Genomic DNA, 18846 nt, shown 5'->3' with positions numbered 1-18846 from the left:
TGCGTACGCAGGTGCTTGCGTACGCAAAGAGCTACGGCGCTGCGTGCGTTACGCTGTCCGCTCCGAAGTATAGTTTTATACCCCTGTCACACGGGCATTTCGAGGGCCCTCGAACCGATAGTCTATCGGCTCAAAGGCGATCGAGCGCTGCCACACGGGCAGTTTCAATGGCGATCGAGTCAATAGCCTATCGAGTCAACGGAGTAGCGCAGAACTCCATCGAGATTTCGAGGGCCTTCGAGCGCTGCCCAAGGTTGCTAGCGTTGCTTCGAGCGGCGCCAAGCGCACTTTCGTACACGACACATTCACGGTGCAAAAACACGAACAAACATTATTCGCATAAAATTTAATGCAAGCAGTCTGTAAAATTATTTTAAAATTATATTAGACTGCTTTTAAGCGCATTAAGCGCATTGATTTTGCGTTGCAGTCTTTGCGTTGCTTGCGTACTTAATGTTGACAACATGGCGGCACCCTGCCCGCCCGCTTCACAGCGATAACAGCTTCGTCGCTAATCCCTCAAAGCAATATCGTGTTCTAAGCTGTTGTATTCGCCTTCGATTTGTCCATTCTTACCCTCGCATAAGGTTTCCAGAGACAAATAGCTCTTGCTTTTCAGATATCATGGCGATTTCCCAGGTCTTAAGCCTGACGAAGCAGCGCTCCGACAAAGTTGGACTGGCTTGGTTTTGGCTCGTCTTGTATTAGAGTGGCTACAGCAGTGTAAGCATATGTCTCTCGCGTACGTGCAATTAAAAGGGTTTTGAACGACTTTCGCATATGCCTGTATTTCAGCATTTAGTATACATTTATCAAATATTTTTGTTATTTTTGCAAAATCCAAAGTAGCGATTGTGGCGCCACACATCCGTGGTGTAAGACACGAGAACCATTTCAATGGCCATTGAGATTTGCCGTGTAGCAGCGGCGACTTCGATGGCGATTGAGAATCTCGAAGACCCTCGACTCGAGGGTGATTGAAACTGGCCGTGTGACAGGGGTATTAGCTGACCGTGCTGTAGCGTCCCTCAGGCGCACGTGGCGCCATCTAGTGACAGGAAGTCAAACCACATCAACGCTCGGTTGAAGAAAATTTCATCCGTGATTACTGATAACTACTGTGATTGCATTGGGAGCCTTTTTTGTTCCAAGAAGAAAAACTATGCAAACCGAAGAAAATGTAAGATCTGGCTAAAAGTTAGAAAACTGCTTCGCCAGGTGTCGTTTTTACGAGGAAAACACACTGAATATAGTTAGGCCTAGGAGCTTGAAGATCGCCAAATTATCTGAAAAACAGGGGCTAGTTATCGCTTATACCGCTACGTGTGGGCAAGATTAGGCGAAATAAAAGCGAACCGCTACAATTTTAGCGAGCTATTGCGTCGGAGAATCCAGCGGCGACATGTATTTATTCCGAAGCGGGCGAGCAGGGCGCCGCCATCTTGTCAAAGTTAGCGTACGCAAGCGACGCAACGCAAACTCCGCTGGCTAGCGTACGCAAGGCTACCGTACGCAAGACGCAAGGCTTGCGCTTGCGTTCTGCGCATGCGCACTACCGTCCCCGCAAACTCCTCGCGTACGCTAACTCTTTGCGTACGCACAGCTAAAACTGTCTAATTCCTGACTTCACTACTATGGCACCACCGTATCGTTACCCCGGCTGCGCAGACTGGTGTCACCCCGCGCGACCAGCCTGGGGTGGCCGCCGACGCCATTGTTCTCGGCGCTTGGAAGTGCGCCCGCTAACGCGGGTTGGCCGGATGTTTTGCTCAGATTCGTTCCTTTTTCTGGCTGTGCGTGCGCGAGACCAAACGGTGTAAATCTGCTGGCATAAAGCAATCATTCGGAGAACTGCGTTTCGATCTGTTTTGTTTGGCTCTGGATCGAGACATTTTTTTTTTCTCACCTCCGTGATTTTTCACCGGAATAGACCCTTTTCATAAATTGTTAATCTGGCTTCACCTCAGTGTCGCTTGTTCGCCTATTGGCCGAACTGTTAACTTCGAAAACAGTATGTCGGCGTAGTCTGTATCCTATTAGGCGGAACATGCCTATAGGTGTTTACCGTGACAACAACACGTACACCTGTGACAGGCACTGGCATGTGTGTTTAGCTTCTTATCCTCGTGTTATTGAAAACTTGTGACGGCATGTTTGGGTCAAAGCGCAGCGAGGCGAAGCCGACTTCACGAATTATGCGAGGGGTGCGGCAGCTTCCTGCATGCTTCGTCGTATACGCGAATTTGCCCATCGCCACCTTTGTCTCGCCTTGAGTTTGCCCGTAACTATATAAAAGCGTTCTTGAGCAATTTCGGATGACTAGAATTGCCTGTTTTAACGAAGTGCTGTTTTTCCGAAACATTTGGCGTCCCGGTGACTGGGTCACACATAGCGCAGCTGCGAGAAATAACCGAATAGTACAGTCTTATCACTATAAGTAATAGCGTTGTAGCATAGCGTTACTGTGGGCCGCTACCTCCATGCGCCAAATGCACATGCGTACCTGACTTGAGGCCATTTGCGCTTGCGCCGTTGGCTGATGGCTGTAGTGCGATCTGCTAAAACCTTCAACTAAGGCACGTGTGGACTGGCTGCGATCTTCCGTGTTCGGAGGCAAGGGAGCCGCCCACCTGACAAAAGATCTACGCCAGCGGCTCCCGGCGTGCCCGCTGACGATTTTCATTAGTGCTGGCGAAACTTCGCTGTCTCGTGCGCTGGCTCGTTGATACGGAAGCTTTCCCACGGCAGCCGACCCCTTAACGTGCTGCTCTTAAGGCCAGTTCGCGAACAGCAGGAGAGCCTTACAAGATGCCTTGACGCTGCGCGAGTGCGTCAAGTTAGCGTAGCCTAGTTCAGCAATGAGATAATTGACGCGTTAACGACCTAGCGTTCGAGGTGGCAGCTCCCATCGAGTCGCATTAAAATGGTGTGTAGTGACGCAGCGCTGCTCGTTCTTGGCTTTAAACCAACATGTAGTGTGCGTGTTTCGTTTTGTTGGTGGTTTGAAGCAGGAGCGCTGCTGGTGAGAATGCCGCTGCCGCTAATTGGCATTGGAGAGTACGTCAGCGTACCGAGAAGCAGGACGAAAACAACTGTGGGTTGTGTTCGCTGCCGAAAATGTGGAGCACGTTGGCTACCCTACCCCTTTGTTGCTTCATTGGCATGCAGAAAGGAAGGTGAAAGAACAGTTTCCCAGATGTGTTACTACTGAAGGCTTTCACGAAATCAATGTAACTTGCGGTGGCATTTGGCGATGTGAAAAGGGACGGACGTGGCATCTGGCGGTGGTGCGTGCTTGTCCGCGCGCTCCTCCGTGGCTGGAGGCAGTCCGCCCTGGGAACGCAGCAGTTGTAATCCTGTTCGACCGCCGGAAATCGCCGTTTGGGCGTTTTCCAACTTGTGGCGAGGTCGGCTGCGCGTGGGCGCAGTAGTGAGTCGCCGAGCCACAATAGCGAGCACCGTGTGGCGGCTTTCCTAGTCTTGGCGGCACGCCGTTTCGTGCTGCCGAGGCACGGTGGGGGAAAAGAAGAGGGAAAAAGAGGGCATCCTTTTCTCACCGGCTGGCGAATAGTAAACAGGAGGCAGGCATACTGCGCGTAATCCGCGTAAGGCGAAAGCGGCTGTTGAACGGTGTCGGTGGCCAAGGCGTCCACTGGCAAAGCCCCAGAACCCTTTGCCACTGGCTTCACAGAGTGCGGTTACCGACGGCGCTGTTAAGCGTAATTTCAGCCTCGTTTGTCGCTCTTCAACGCGGGCGCTGTGATATTTCCGAGATTGTTGTTGTCGCTTTATTCCGGTAAGACGGCCCCGTACTACTGGGAGGCGGTGTTGTTGTAATGCTCGCCTTACAAAAGCAGCGGTTCCTTTTATTTTCCCCTGCCTTTGCGCCGGTTCAGCCATGCCTGAAGCGCGGCGAATTCGCACTCGCGGTGCCAGAGACGTGGTCGCGCTAACTGTGGGAGAGTAAGCAAGCCGCGGTGCCGTTTCCATGGGCGGCTCTTGGAGAGAGCCCCGAGGACCGCAGCCGGAGCTCTTCGCGCGTGGCTGGAGGTGCAGTACCTTCCGAGGAGAGAGCAGCGGGCGTCACAGGCGAGTGGTTCGGCCGCGGCCTGTTAGCCGGCGGGGTGAAGAGCGCGCGCGTAGGCTCGTGGGTGTTGTGCGAGAGCGCGCGTGTGGTGCCACCGAAGAAACAGGTAGGCGAGCCGATCGCCTTGGGGGTCGGGCGGCCGTCGCGCCCTGTGTCCCCCCCCCCACCCTTTGCTGCTTCTGCGGCGGCGGTGGCCTGTACACACGCCTGCTGCAGCCAGGGACACTGACTCATGCGCCTTGCTTGAGTCACACACTGTGTGTGTTCTCAGGCGGTCTTCCTCTTGGCGTTTCGCCTCTTTTCCTTTTTGGAGCGCCCCGTGCTTGCAGTTTTTCTTGTTATTGCCCTACCCCTTTATTGTTAATGCCTCGGCTCCCGGTGAGCCCGTAGAAGCTCTGCGCCGGCGATAAACGGCGTGCCGCGCCCAGCGCTGTAGCGAACGCCCCGGGGCTTTTACTTTACCTTTGTTTTGTTTTTCGCGCTTTTCCCAAGCTGTTCTTTGTTTGTGTGGCGATTGTTGGCTGGCACCTGTAATCTTTGTGTAGGAATCACCGTGTGCGTCAGTGTGCCTTTATTTTGTTTCATTTTTGTTATCACAGTAAGCTCACGAAGGTCGTGAAGGCTTCACTCCGCCGCAGTTACAGTTGATTCAGATCAAAAGCGCTTGAGAGTTAAGTTTTAAGTTTGCAGTCCTAACTGGGCCGGGATCAGAGTAAATACCAGATTCTAAATTTTTTATGCACATTATAGTGGGGGCCCTTCGTTTCGTTTCTTTTTTCACAATATGGGGCACGAGATAAAAAAAATTGGATGTTACTTTTTGATCAGAAATTCTGCAGAAATTAGTTTTCTACAATTGTTCCAGAACTCTTTCTTTTAGTTATACCATATAACTCTCATTATTTTGTAATAATAAGTGCTTATAATGTACCTTAAAGGGTCACTGAGGACGGCTCCATGTAATTTTTGTTCTGATAGGTACAACGTATGTCTGCAGTGATGCTCTGCATGCATTCATGACTGCCACACAGAATGAATCCATGAAAAGAAAAAAGCAGAATCCATACCAGGAGCATATCACGTGACAAAATTATATGCTCAAGAATTTTCATGCCTCTGGCTTCTTTGATATAGACCTTTGCAATAAGGGCTCCCTGGGCGCTGCCGTATTGTTCACTGGACTGTCCTAAGCACATCGCGCTGGCACGGTGGAAGTGGCGGTGGAACCGGTTTCAGACAGTCCAGAGAGGAGGTATTTCGACAACTCCCTCACCCGATGCAAAAGTCTACAGTCAAGCATTGAAAAACGGATTTCATTTACTGTTACAGTTAATCCATTGTTCCCTAGCTGCTGTTTTAAAGTTGTATCCTGTCTAGTAAAATTTATTGCTTGGCTTTTTGTGGGAATGCTGATATTTGTTCGATAGCAGAACACATATAATACTGAGAAAATTGGATTTAAAAATGGAGCCTCTTTTTCTACCACTCGCTTCAAACTTGGGACATCAAGACCGAAAAGGAGTGTGTGATCACCGCTCGGAAGTGAATAACAGCAGACATTGATGTAAAACCAGTCCTAATGTCATCGCAATTTGAACGAGAAAATGGCTGGTGACGGCAGCACTTGTATTTCATTTTTTTTGCCATTTCTAACCTATAATAATGTCTGTTTTTGGTGAAATAACCACTGTATCTTTAGAATGTGGTAAGCTGACAGATTAGGACAACTTCAGTTCATGGTGTGTCCCTTTAATTCCGCAAGCAAATTGTAAAAGCTAGATTAGCATGGAAAAGCATTTTCTGGCTCGAATGTTTCTTTATCAATTTTCTTGTTTATGATATTTTTTTGCTGTTTTCATTGTGATTTTCATGCATACCATTTCTGTGCCCAACCTAGTGCTGCGGGAGCGTGCATTTACTCTAACTGCAAAAATGTTCTTTCTGTGTCACTGCACAACATATTCAGTGTATATCATAGTGTACGCCAGTCAACACTGTCTCATCAGTTACAATGGCTTGCTTCATTGAGATATGTTTAGCATACACTGGTCACTGGTGTCATATTAGTTATGACAGCTTGCCAATATGAAATATATGTTGGCATTCATTGGTAAACATTTTCTTGTGAGTTTTGATAGCTTGCCAACATCAGCTATATGAGGAAAGAATGCTTTGTGTTTGAGTTTCAGAAGCATGGGAGAGCCAGCCTATGTTCTGGGGCCCAGATTCTAATCAGTACTCGTCATGCCTATTCAGAAGTGTGCTTTGAGTAAGAAAGAAGTCATGGGGAAAAGAGGGTCACAAAAAAGTTAAATCTCCTACAGTGAACTTATAATATAAACTGGCTATAGATTCGCTGCTTGTTTTTGTACTGCACCTCAGATCTGCTATTTGCAGTGGCAAAGTACATTTCTAAAAGGCTGGTTTGTGGTAGAAATTGGGTAACCATTTTTTGTGCAACTTGACAGTGATACATAAACTTGGAAAACGTCTGGTTTTACCCCAAAGCTAAGGGCTGTAAATATGATACAATAATGGTTGCGTTTGGGCGAGTTGGTTTTCCATGCTGAACGTAAAAGCGCAAAAAACAGGATTCTGTGTCCCTGTTTTTTGTGCTTTTACGTTCAACTGTAAATATGCCCAAACTTGTGTATGTACAATTGCAGACAGAATAATATAGACCACGCTTCAGCAGTCACTCTTCTGTTGCATTTTCTGATAAAATCTTTTCGGTCTTTGATATTTACGCAAGTAAATGTCACTCTTGCGCTTGCATGTAAATGCAGCGAACTTTTCTCTTTCCGTTATGCAACATGAGAGAAGAGTTGGAGCACGAAAATGTGGTGCATATTATTCTGTCCGCAACTGTATGTTGGTTCAGCTGACAGATGCATTAATGGCATGACTGATAAAAGTAACAATTTGAAAACCTTGTCTTTTAGCTTGCTCAGAGATGTTGGCATTATTCAGTATAATTTGGTTAGGAACTCTCCATTGCACCTAAATTACTGCTGTGGAGGTATTCTATTTTCATTGCAGGAATAGCTGTCTTTGAGACAGGCTAACAGTTTTATACTTTCATGTTGCTCAAAATTGTGACATTCAGTGACTCAGCTGACATGGCATAATTTTTTTTTTTTGAAAGATGAAAAGATCCACAAGCTGGCTTGCTGTTGGTACTTGGAGGGCCACTGTCATAGCCAATGTATAGCACAGTGATAACTTTAGAAGCACGATGGCTGTTCAATTCAGCACATCTAAACCATTGAATTCATAACAGCACGTTTGAAAACTGCCTTAATTTTTTTGGTGCAATTCAGTTCTCACTCTGTATTTCTTTTTTTTTTCCCGGGTGAATCCATGCCTTGAACAGTTTTCTTGCATTTTTATAATACTAGTGGCCATTGCAGAAATCCTAGTTAAAACCCGAAATGTTGCAAGTGAAATGCAACTGTAGGCTTTGTGGTTCATCTACTGCTGCTCTACCAGCTTAGTTGATTTGACAGCATTCTCCTTAGAACAGAGTTTGTGGATGTTCATTTGTGCATTGCATTGCAGTGAGCTGGTGGTGAAGCGAATACTGGATTGCTTATTTGGCCTGAGCTTTGCGACATCGTGTAACTTACTGCTTTTATTTGGTTAATACTATTTTATGGTGTATTTTATCTTTGCAGGAATCTGCCATACATGTGGCGAGAAGGTGACAGGTGCCGGCCAGGCCTGCCAAGCAATGGGAAATTTATACCACACAAACTGCTTTATTTGCTGTTCATGTGGTAAGGAGTCTGATTAAGTTCCTACAAAAGTAGCTTCACAGCTGTATAAGCTCTAGTAGTTCAGTGGAAAAGAAGTTCTACACAGAATAAAGCAGCATTCGAAAGTTGTTTAATTATATGTGTCACATCATAGCTCACAACTAAGAAGTAAGATCCTAGTCAAGCTTGCACTTTCACATGAGTAGCCAGAAGAGTTCGACATTGTTACATGCATGGAAGGGAAAGTAGTGAAATGGTACTATGCAGGCATTTATCAATACAGCCTACTAGAGATAAAATAGTAAACAGTGAACATTACTTGTTTCTACTGTGTTCATAGCACTAGCACTGTGCTTAGGAACATGGTATGAAAGCATTGGGCAATTTCAGATAGCTGTGAAAAATGGGCACTTCTGCTTTTTCTTTTTTTATCACTCTCCTCAGCTCTGTTATCTTTATTATGTAGCATGCTACAAGAAAGTGTCTCATTGAAGAACTGTTCTAAGAAAACCTTTATGTATATCCTTGAATTTTACAAATTTCTCCTTGCCTTAAACAGTGTTTGAGATTCGTGCATCAGGGACTAATCCCTTGGGTTGACAGCACTGATTAGCAATTGCATCAGTGTGTTAATGCAGAATGTTGACTCTTACCTTGTTGCAAAATTATGTAGCATGGTGTCTGTACTAAAATGTTGTTCAAACAGCAAAACAGGTTTTAGCTTTACCAGATAACATAAACTAAAGCATCACAAAGAATAAGTCAAGTATTTATGCAAATTAATAGTTATGAGACCACATTGCTAAAATAAATTGCATACCCTTTAGTCCAGTTTTAAAGAGGTTCCATTTAGTATAGACGTATCTGAAAATTGTTTTTTTCATAGAAAGTTGTGGCCAAGTCCTACACCAGGGTGGCTAAATCCTGCTCTGGTGAGGGAGTGCGTTGTCTGTTCTGGTCACCGAGGTCAGGCTGCACCCCAAGCCTAGTTGTGCAATTTAATCGACACGCTTAGTTTTTTTTAACCCAGTGGAGAATTGCACGGCACCCGGATTCAAACCCCGGTCCTCTTGCATGCGAGGCAGATGCTCTACCTCTACGTGATCGCTGCATCGCATGAAGGCAATCATAGCAGGGGACGGCAGAAAGTTAGGTGGGCGGTTGAGATTAAGAAGTTTGCGGGGATACGGTGGCCGCAGCTGGCAAAGGACAGAGTTAATTGGAAATACATGGGACAGGCCTTTGCCCTGCGGTGGGCATAGTCAGGCTAAGGTGATGATGATGATGTGGAAATTTAAGCCTTTTGATTTACTGTGCAAAGTGAATGTCAACATCCCTTTACTAGTCATTGAATCTTCTGAACTTGATTCCAAATCCTGTCTGCAGGGCGAGCATTACGAGGAAAGGCATTCTACAACGTACATGGAAAGGTGTACTGTGAAGAGGACTACCTGGTGTGTATTCCTTATATACATTATCGCTGTACATTTGGCACTTTGACTCTCCAGCTGTAGACAGGACTGAGTTCTACAGCCACTTTGTCAATTTGATAGTGCAGGCTTAAGCTCAAACTGAACTGGTCAGATATGCTTCATCAGCCTCTGCTAGGCGTGCAGTGAAAAAATAAGCACAAAAGAGCCTTGTTGTTAGAGGATAGTTGAGCTAAACTTTCACAGTGGCTGCCTGTCAGGCAATACTGCATGCCAAGAGCACTGAGAAGCTTGCAACACTCCTTGAGATGTAGAAGATAGCATGTCAAAATTAAAGAAAAATAATGTGAGAAGGGAATATTGACTGAAAAAAAGTAACTGATGAAGTTAATGAGGTACACATAGAAGTGATATGAAAGGCACCACGAGGGCGCACTGCTGCTGAGAGCCGCCGGGTGGCAGCAGGCGCGTGCGCAGGAAGAGCACCCGACCATGCGTACTGGGCATGTGCCTTTGCCGCCAATTCTTACCGGCTCTGGGTGGCAGCGCTTTGCAAAGCGCTGTGGCCACACGCTCCTGTGTTCGCTTTCATATATCTTCTACCTGTACCATTACTAGCTGGTCTTCATGATAATAACAACTATAATGTTGTTCCTGATAAGGAACTACTGGTATATTTTGGTGTTAACATTTTTCTAGATTCAGTAGTGCACTGTTTCTTGTAGTAAAGGCAGTGATCGATTTTTGAGCAATGTGAGGCACATGGTAAGTCTTTAATTTGCACAGAAAAGGTGCTTGAGGATGAGGGCAAACTAAGCCTAGTTGAACTATGTGATATTATAGTAGTGAGGCATAATGAATTGTGTAATTGTTACACTAGATGTTATTACTATTATCTTATTTTGTTTCTTAATTATTAAGTTTCCTTGTAACAGCTATTACTGGGCCACACCTAGCGTGTAGTAACTATGCTTTTGACAAGCCAGACAAGCTGTCTTATCCGGTTCATCTTAAAAGTGATCTGCTATCAATACTTATATGCTGATATTGAGAATTATGAATGTCACAAAATGGTTATTTGTTGCAGCTGGCCATTTTTTTCCAAAAAGCAAGTGCTTCTTTAGCTTGGCTTTCCCTGTGCTTAAATCACCACAAAACGTTGCCTGGGAAACTTATGATGAGATTGCAAAATTAGTGGCGTGTCTGACAGTCTAGCTGGGCACACAAGTCCTCACTGATATTTGGCAATTTTACAAGGGAATCAGTGGTTGTAACCAAGTGCAAGTAACTGCCGAAAATGCTTTCTGGCGATAGCCTTACTTTCAACTTATCCCTTCTATAGGGCATACCTCACGTTCTCCCATTATTCAGTAGGTATTTTCGTTGGCCTGCCCTTGGAATGGAATCCTACAGTGCTTGTTTTTAGCCAGTAATCATACTGTATTGCATTTGCAATATGGTTATTGGCGAAATTCATTTCATAAGTGTGTTTCGCATCGAATGCAGGATTTCAGACGTCTGCACTGATATTTCTTGTTTTCTGAGTTAGCTTCTCTCTTTCTATGGGACTTGGCTCACAGGAAAGATTTATTTGTTGTGATGTACTGGCTTTTCATGTTTACTAAAAATTGCTGCGTGTCATTGGCTCTATGTTTTGATGCATAGCGCAGCTAATGAAAAATAACCGAGCACTGCAATCATGGAAACCAAAATTATTTGTTGCTGTAAATTCACATGAATTGGCATTTGTTAAGTTATATTGCAGTTGTTGCCACGCCCATAGCTGTTGAAATGTGCAACTGCAACTCACAGCTAGTTATTTGTCAAAATGAAATACAACGAGTAATTTTAAGCTAGATTGGTTAATAGTACGAATAATGACTGGTTATGCCATTTTGCAGTCAGAACGACTATGACTTTTTACGCTATATGTGACCAGTGCTGTTATCTGCTTTGTCCACGTAGAAGCTGAAACGTATACTGCAACACTGTATTGATACTTACTGCATTTCCTTGCTTCACTGTGCAGACCCTGCATTGGTCAGCACACTAGTATTATGAGCAGGACGTGGCAGCTCAGTTTCAGACGATGTATATTTTCTGCATGCAAAAATTTTTACGCTGTTGTTTTTGTTAAATAGGATCAAGGATGTGCCTTTACCGGCTGTTTTTAGTGCTTTCTTAATACCATTCAATTATGTCCTCCAGCAGCCCACACATCTATATGTCTATCAGTGCTTAGCAAGGTGTCAGGCAGAATTCTGCAAATGCCCTAAAGTCGAGCTAGTTGCTATCAGGCTCCAGTATCTTAGGCAGCTTCTGAGTGTAATTGGTGGTTGTGGGTGACATCTCCTGGTCACACTTTGGTGCTCATCAGAAAAGCTGAAAGTGTGTACTTTTGTGTGCAAGCAACTCATTGCGATTTTTGCAGCCCATTGGCTGTACATTTGCTGTGTTTGTTTCTTTTGCGAGTGTGGTGAAATGGCACTGTAACTGCCATTTTTTTGTCCACATCAAAAGCTGTCCAATGAAGCACGAAATTGTAACAAATGCATGTTCCTTTAGTATCTCACCGTTTCTGGTCACCATAACACACAGGTGGTCAGGTGGCGCACACTATGGATCACTATAGATGTCACTATGGATCAGGACACTTTAATACTTTATTGATTTTTGTGCACTGAAGGGTACACCAGGGCATTGAGGTATATTGTAGTGGGGGGCTGCAGTTAATTTTTACCATTTGGGTTTCTTTAATGCGTACCACATCTCAATGCATAGCATTTCTACATTCTGGTCTCCATCAAACACGACCTCCATAGCTAGAATTGAACCCACATTCTTAGCAATAGAATGCCATGGCTATTGAGCCACCATGATGGGTCAGTTAGCACACACTCTGCAAATTTGTCATGTCCTGTTAATTAGTCGCAGTGACATTCACATGCATCAGCACAAAAATATTTGAAATTCAATTCAAGATAATGTTCAATCCTTAGATGTTAATTCAAATGGACAACTACAGCTTTGCATTCTCTTGCATCTCTTGCAGTATTCTGGTTTTCAGCAGACCGCGGAGAAGTGTGCTGTGTGTGGACACCTGATCATGGAAATGGTAAGGTCATCAACTGCAGTTGTCGGTGGAGCCTGCAGTGTAGTTCCTGAGACATGCTAATTATGTTCCGCACACAAACCAAGTACGAAGTACCCTCACCACATATGTTCAAGGCCATTCCTTCTTAAAGTCCGATTTTTTCCACGTATTGGCTCTGCAGATGACCACTACGTGAACCAGACTTAAATTCTCTGGATGAGAGCTTAAATCAACATTCAGCAGCTGTTAGATTAGTCGAGTACTGCTGTATTAATCAGAACTCATTGCAGTTTTGTTTAAGATCTGCTGAAAAAGAGGCCCTATGCCCTATTCACTGCATGCTTAAAAAATCACATAAATTACATGAACACTGTTAGACATTATTCTTGACATGTGCTTGAATTGAGCTTTAGACTGGAACATAATTTATTGCCAGTGTAGTCTCTTTGCATCATGTCACTGTGCCCTTTGTGTTATGCTGTGGTTGCAGCTTGTTTCCAGTGTAAACTGCATTGTTAACGAAGGTTTTGTCTTCGATAATATGTCCAGTGATGAGAGTGCTTTTCGGTGGGTAGAGGTTATGTTAATATATGTGCTTATCCTTATGTATGTAAACAAGAACTAAGAATGGAAAAGACAAAGGGAGCTTAAACTACACTTCCTGTTATTTCCACCTGCTTTGATGGAGTATGGTTAGTGAAGTAGTGAGTATTACTAATACAGAGCTAGACAATAGCCTGAGTAACCCTCTGATTGATTGATTGCTGCTTTAATTGCAGTTCATTTTTTATTACCTAATCTGTGAAATCAAACAATAAACAAATGAGACAAGCAAAAACTTTTTTTGCACGTGTCTTGGTGTATATTTTATGTGCAGTTGATGTGCCTTATGTTTTGGCAGCATGATGAGTGCAGTTGTGTAGATTGTCTGCCTTGTGTGCTGAGATATTGCAGTGATCAAACCTGCAAGTCTACAGTGCTAAAAAACAAAGAAGGTGGCTGCTGTGTAAGTGTTCAACCTTCGACAATAGTTGTGCAGCAACTGGTAAACTATGAAAACCACCCCAAGTATTAACACGAACTTGAAAAAGTCATAGAGTTGCAGTCAGACATATGGCATTCAGTTTGTTGCCTAAGTATATGGAATAATTTAGTCACCATCTTACCTTGCAAGTAAACAGTCGCTTTACAAGTTTATGCCCGAGTGTGATGTTATCAGGAAAGAGAACAAAAAGTTCTTATTATTGCTCATTCACAATGCTTTGCTCACTTGTCATTAACACTTAAAGGAGTGTAGACACTTAGCTTTGGTGGCATGTTTTCTTGTCTACAATGATGCGGAAGACACTATTACGCATGGATCACCATGTGATGTTTGCCTACGACCGCTAACTAGTTTACAATCGAATTTTTTCTGTCATGCTGTTTCGGTTTCGATTTACTCAGTCGAACGGTGCCTGTGACGTCAAAGAGTGCTTTTGTATCACGTGAGGCATGGAAAAACCTATACAATCGCTGCTTCATCATTTTGATTTACCGCAGTGCTGAAGCCAGCCTTCCTTAAGAGCCGGAATGACAACGAATGTGGAAGTAGCAATTGTATTGTAGTTTTTTCATGTCTCACGTGACCTGTAAGCACACGCTGACGTCACAGTCTTTATTCGGCTGTTGAAACCGATACGGCACGAGAAAGAAATGCGATTATATATTATTTAGCAGTCGTAGGAGAATATCAGGTGGTAATTCATGTATAATAATGCCCTACCCATCATTACAAACAAAAAAACATGCACCCAAAAGTTAGGTGTCTATACTCCTTTAATTGTTTCGGGTACAAATCAATGTGTTAAGTATATATGAACTGGTGTTTCCTAGAGGATAAAATGAAAAGTTTCGTTTGCCCTGTGCCACTATTACCGGGTTCTCACAGGCATAGTGAGTGACCTTTTTTTCCTCAAAAAGTGTATGAAAATTTATGGGTACATTCATTATGCAAGATAATATATTTGCAATATATTATACTTTTAAATCCAAAATAATGGCTGCATTCATTACAAAAGCAGGTCCACTATGCAAGTAGATCTGGTATGTTATTTCGATCCAAACTTTTCTGCAAAATGCAGTTTTATTCTAGGAGCAAACAGTTAATCAGATTAAGATTTTTAATCAATGCACAGCTCTGTTATATTACATGCAAACACAAGTGTATTAGCTGTACCAGCAGTTTCATCTTGTGAAGAAATATTCAAATATGCAATTACTGAGTGGTGCATAGAAAAACCAGCCTTTTTGAATACATGCTTGAAAAATGGTTTTGTTGGTAACATGTACTGAGTTTTCATTGTACATTACTGCATGATTTGATGTTGCAGATTTTGCAAGCCATGGGGAAGTCTTACCACCCTGGCTGTTTCCGCTGTTGCATCTGCAATGAATGCTTGGATGGCGTTCCATTCACAATCGACATGGACAACAAGATATACTGTGTCAATGATTATCACAAGTCAGTATCTTTTGCAGTACTTCTGTGGTGATTGATTTGTACTTTTGAGTGTCTTGACAGAGTGAATTTTTGCGGCAGCCTTTGGGAGGCTATGCCAGTTCGAATAATTGTGCTTCATCAAAAGGAGTACGTAGGTTAAACTCACATCTGACCAGAGAAGTTTTGGGACACTGAAAGCACAAAAAAAGCTTAGCTGCTTGGCTGTCTAAGCATGCAGCCACGAACTTAAGAGTGTGGTTTGCATTTACCTGCGTGGCTTGTGCAGTGCACCCCCCTCAATGCTAAACCATGCCTCCAGAGAGCAAGAGTATTCAGCTTTTTTGCGGCTTCTGTGGCCCAAAAAATTCTGTGGCTATCTTTACATCAAGTGTTGCCGGCATTAGAAAACCTGCATTTTAATTTGTTGTTCTTTGGTGCCCTGTCTGTATTTGCAAGTTTTCGACTTGCCACCTCTCACAGCATCATAACTTTGCGCCATAAAAGCCACCACTAAAAAGAAATACAGATCCACATTTAATAGCACACTCTTGTTTACATTTTCCACAACACACACACACATATATATTCATTGCCCATGGTGTGTTGGTGTACATTAACAGCAATACAGAGTGTTTTTAAACAAGGACAGGCTGCAGTATTTTTTAATTGCAGTTTTAGTCTGCAGCAGGCAAATATATGGGCTATGTTTTTTGGCATGCTTAAACTGTTTCAGCTATGCAGTGATGGTGATCTGAAGCTATTATGCATCATCGAGTGAAAAACGAGTTCTGAAGTGGTGGACCTCATGGTTTATTTAAACATCTTGAGATGCTAATGGAGATTTGATTTGCTTTCATATCCTTAGCAGGATGGGGACACAGGGAAAGCTGTAAAATATAGTTCAACTGACGGTCTCGTGTTCATGTGACTTGGACCCAACAATGGCTGTTTTGAATACCACCTAATAAAGGCTAAATAATTTAGCATGTGGCAGTGTTAACATTACCAATACAACAAACTTACCAGGTTTGTCAAATTGCCTGCCATGTCAATATGCTTGCTGTCCTGCAAACTCGGATAGGGTTGATGTCATATCCCGTAATGTTGGAGCTTTCACAGGCAGTTTGAGAAAAATCAATTCAAATAATTACCTTCTGCTCATTTCTGTTTCAAAAGGGTGTTGTTTTGATCTCTCTTAGTGTCACAGCTATCACTTGAGTCAGAAATCTCGGCGGAAAATTTTGAGTGCACTATCTCTATAAAGCTTCAGAGAATCGGACAGCCTTGCTTGTAGGATTTGAACTTGGCTTATAGAAGCTAGTGCGATCCGTGAATGTTTCTTTCTATTTTTTCTTTATTTTGAGCCAAAGTGTAGCCTGCAGATGCCATTTTTCCGTGTTCGCATCATGAAGTTGGTGAAATCTGTTGTAGCAGCTAGAAGTACTAACACTAGGTGCAGGCGTGTGCAAAAGTGCAGAAACCACGCGAGTGGGGATGACTGCGATTTTTCTGTGCATAAAAGCGTGCCTGGCAGAAGTGTGTGGGCTAACAGGCTAACATATTTTATCACTCACCTTACGCATATCCTAAAAACAGGCGCACCACTGTGAGAAAGTGCTGGCACGCTGTTTTGTTGGCTCGCGTGGTCACTCCACTTTTGCGCAGGGGTGTACTTGCTTATCTATTTCAGATATGCGTTATGTTGTAGTATAGAAAAAAAATCTAAAAATTCGTGTGTTTATTTAGAACTGGAACCCCTTAATAAGAACGTGAATGGCTCAGAAACTTTGATTCACATATGCACATACATTTGCACGTATGCAGAATCGCAGCTCATACTCGTCTGTCAAACACATTTATGCTCATTTCATTAACTTCCTGGTCGTCTGAAATCTGTGGAAAGTGAGAGTAGCGCAAAACGGGACAAAGGGACAGAGAAAGACAGACACAACACAGGCACTGTGTGTTGTGTCTGTCTTTCTCTGTCCCTTTGTCCCGTTTTGCGCTACTCTCACTTTCCATGGATCACCGTTACCGACTCGCCCAAGTTTCTACCCGTCTGAAATCTTTCACAACAAAAACTGAGCTACAATGCCCTTTAATAAAACAATACACCCTGTGCATTGGTGCACCATTAAACTTCGCGACATTTGTCTTTCTCTCTTGTTTTAAAAAAGTGCAATGATTTTTTCTACCTGCTGCGGTGGCTAAATGGTTGGAGTGCTCGGCTACTGAGCCAGATGACCCAGGTTCAGTCTCAGCTGCAGTGGCCACATTTTAATGGAATTAAAACACAAAAGGCGTCCGTGTGCTGCGCTATGTCAGTGCACATTAAAGAGCCCCAGATGGTCTAATTAATCCGGAGCCCTCCACCACGGAGTTCTTGTATCCCATGTGTCGGTTTGGGACGTTAAATCCTGAAATTTACAATTTACAATTAATTTTTCAATTCATGAAGTGGCTCTACCACTCTCTTCAGCGGGAATATCAAATTTGGCTGGCATGCATGATTTGACTTGCTGACAACAGCACTCGCTTTGAAAAAAAATTTGTGAAGTCATGTGCAGAATCTTAGACACTTTGCTACAGAGGGTTATGGAGCATCTATGTCTGTTGCTTGAAAAGTTTTGTTTGTTTTTTTTTTGTCTTTCAGAATGTTTGCTCCAAAGTGCGCAGCCTGTGGAAAGGCAATTACACCAGTGGAGGTAAGGTTTAATCTGTATTTGTCTTGCAGTGTCATTTGTGCTCATTTATGTTATTTATTTAAACAGGGAACAGATGAAACTGTTCGGGTTGTTTCAATGGATAAAGACTTCCATGTGGACTGCTATGTCTGTGAGGTAATGTCAATTTTTAACTGTATATTTTGGCACATATTTGTTAATATTATGGTGTGAACTCTTATACAAGTGTGTACGAACTATTTTTCAGGGAATTTATTATTAATTTATGCTCAGGTAACACAACGCTCTCAAGAAGGCATATTTATTGAATCAATAATGTGGAGATTTGCTTAAGTTGCTCTAATTGGAAAGTCTGTATTTGGATGAAGCTGCATTTAATTTTGCTCATTAGTGCAAAAATAAACCTCCCAAATTATATGAATTTATTTTGTTAGTTTTTTCTTTACTTGCATTAAAGCTGAATTAGATTTTTTTTCACACAGCCATGCTGTGCTTAGTTCCTGACCAGCAAGGCATTACTTTATTTAAATCAGGCTCATTGTACTAAACATATTTGTAACTCATAAAATAGCATAGACTGCTAGGTTGCTCGTGTTTAAAAATAAGCTGACTAATACCCCTGTCACACGGCCAGTTTCAATCACCCTCGAGTCGAGGGTCTTCGAGATTTTCAATCGCCATCGAACTCGCCGCTGCTACACGGCAAATCTCAATGGCCATTGAAATGGTTCTCGTGTCTTACGCCACGGATGTGTGGCGCCAGAATCGCTACTTTGGATTTTGCAAAAATAACAAAAATATTTGATAAATGTATACTAAATGCTGAAATACACGCATACGCGAAAGTCGTTCAAAACCCTTTTAATTGCACGTACGCGACGGACATATGCAGACACTGCTGTAGCCACTCTAATACAAGACGAGCCAAAACCCAGCCAATCCAACTGCGTCGGAGCGCTGCTTCGTCAGGCTTAAGACCTGGGAAATCGCCATGATATCTGAAAAACAAGCGCTATTTGTCTCTTGAAACCTTATGCGAGGGTAAGAATGGGCAAATCGAAGGCGAATACAACAGCTTAGAACACGATATTGCTTTGAGGGATTAGCGACGAAGCTGTTATCGCTGTGAAGCGGGCGGGCAGGGTGCCGCCATGTTGTCAACGTTAAGTACGCAAGCAACCCAAAATTAATGCGCTTAGTGCACTTAGAACAAGTCTAATATAATTTTAAAATAATTTTACAGACTGCTTGCATTAAATTTTATGTGAATAATGTTTGTTCATGTTTTTGCACCGTGAATGTGTCGTGTACGAA

At 43.3% G+C, this 18846-nt stretch overlaps 1 protein-coding gene across 1 annotated transcript in view; it reads left to right on the top strand.

The window, feature by feature from the left end:
* The window catches only part of jub (LIM domain-containing protein jub), an 81514-nt gene that overhangs the window by 44428 nt on the left and 18240 nt on the right, over positions 1-18846 (top strand). Inside the window, exons 2-7 of the mRNA XM_077646731.1 lie at positions 7762-7863; positions 9229-9296; positions 12325-12387; positions 14739-14869; positions 17502-17553; positions 17620-17688. Coding sequence (XP_077502857.1) covers positions 7762-7863; positions 9229-9296; positions 12325-12387; positions 14739-14869; positions 17502-17553; positions 17620-17688 — 485 coding nt within the window. The remainder of the gene's footprint in view (positions 1-7761; positions 7864-9228; positions 9297-12324; positions 12388-14738; positions 14870-17501; positions 17554-17619; positions 17689-18846) is intronic.

This window comes from Amblyomma americanum, chromosome 1, assembly GCF_052857255.1.
Source record: "Amblyomma americanum isolate KBUSLIRL-KWMA chromosome 1, ASM5285725v1, whole genome shotgun sequence".
In the NCBI taxonomy this organism is placed as follows: domain Eukaryota; kingdom Metazoa; phylum Arthropoda; class Arachnida; order Ixodida; family Ixodidae; genus Amblyomma; species Amblyomma americanum.
The sequence above is the reverse complement of the archived record's forward strand: the minus strand, read 5'-3'. Positions and strand labels throughout refer to the sequence as shown.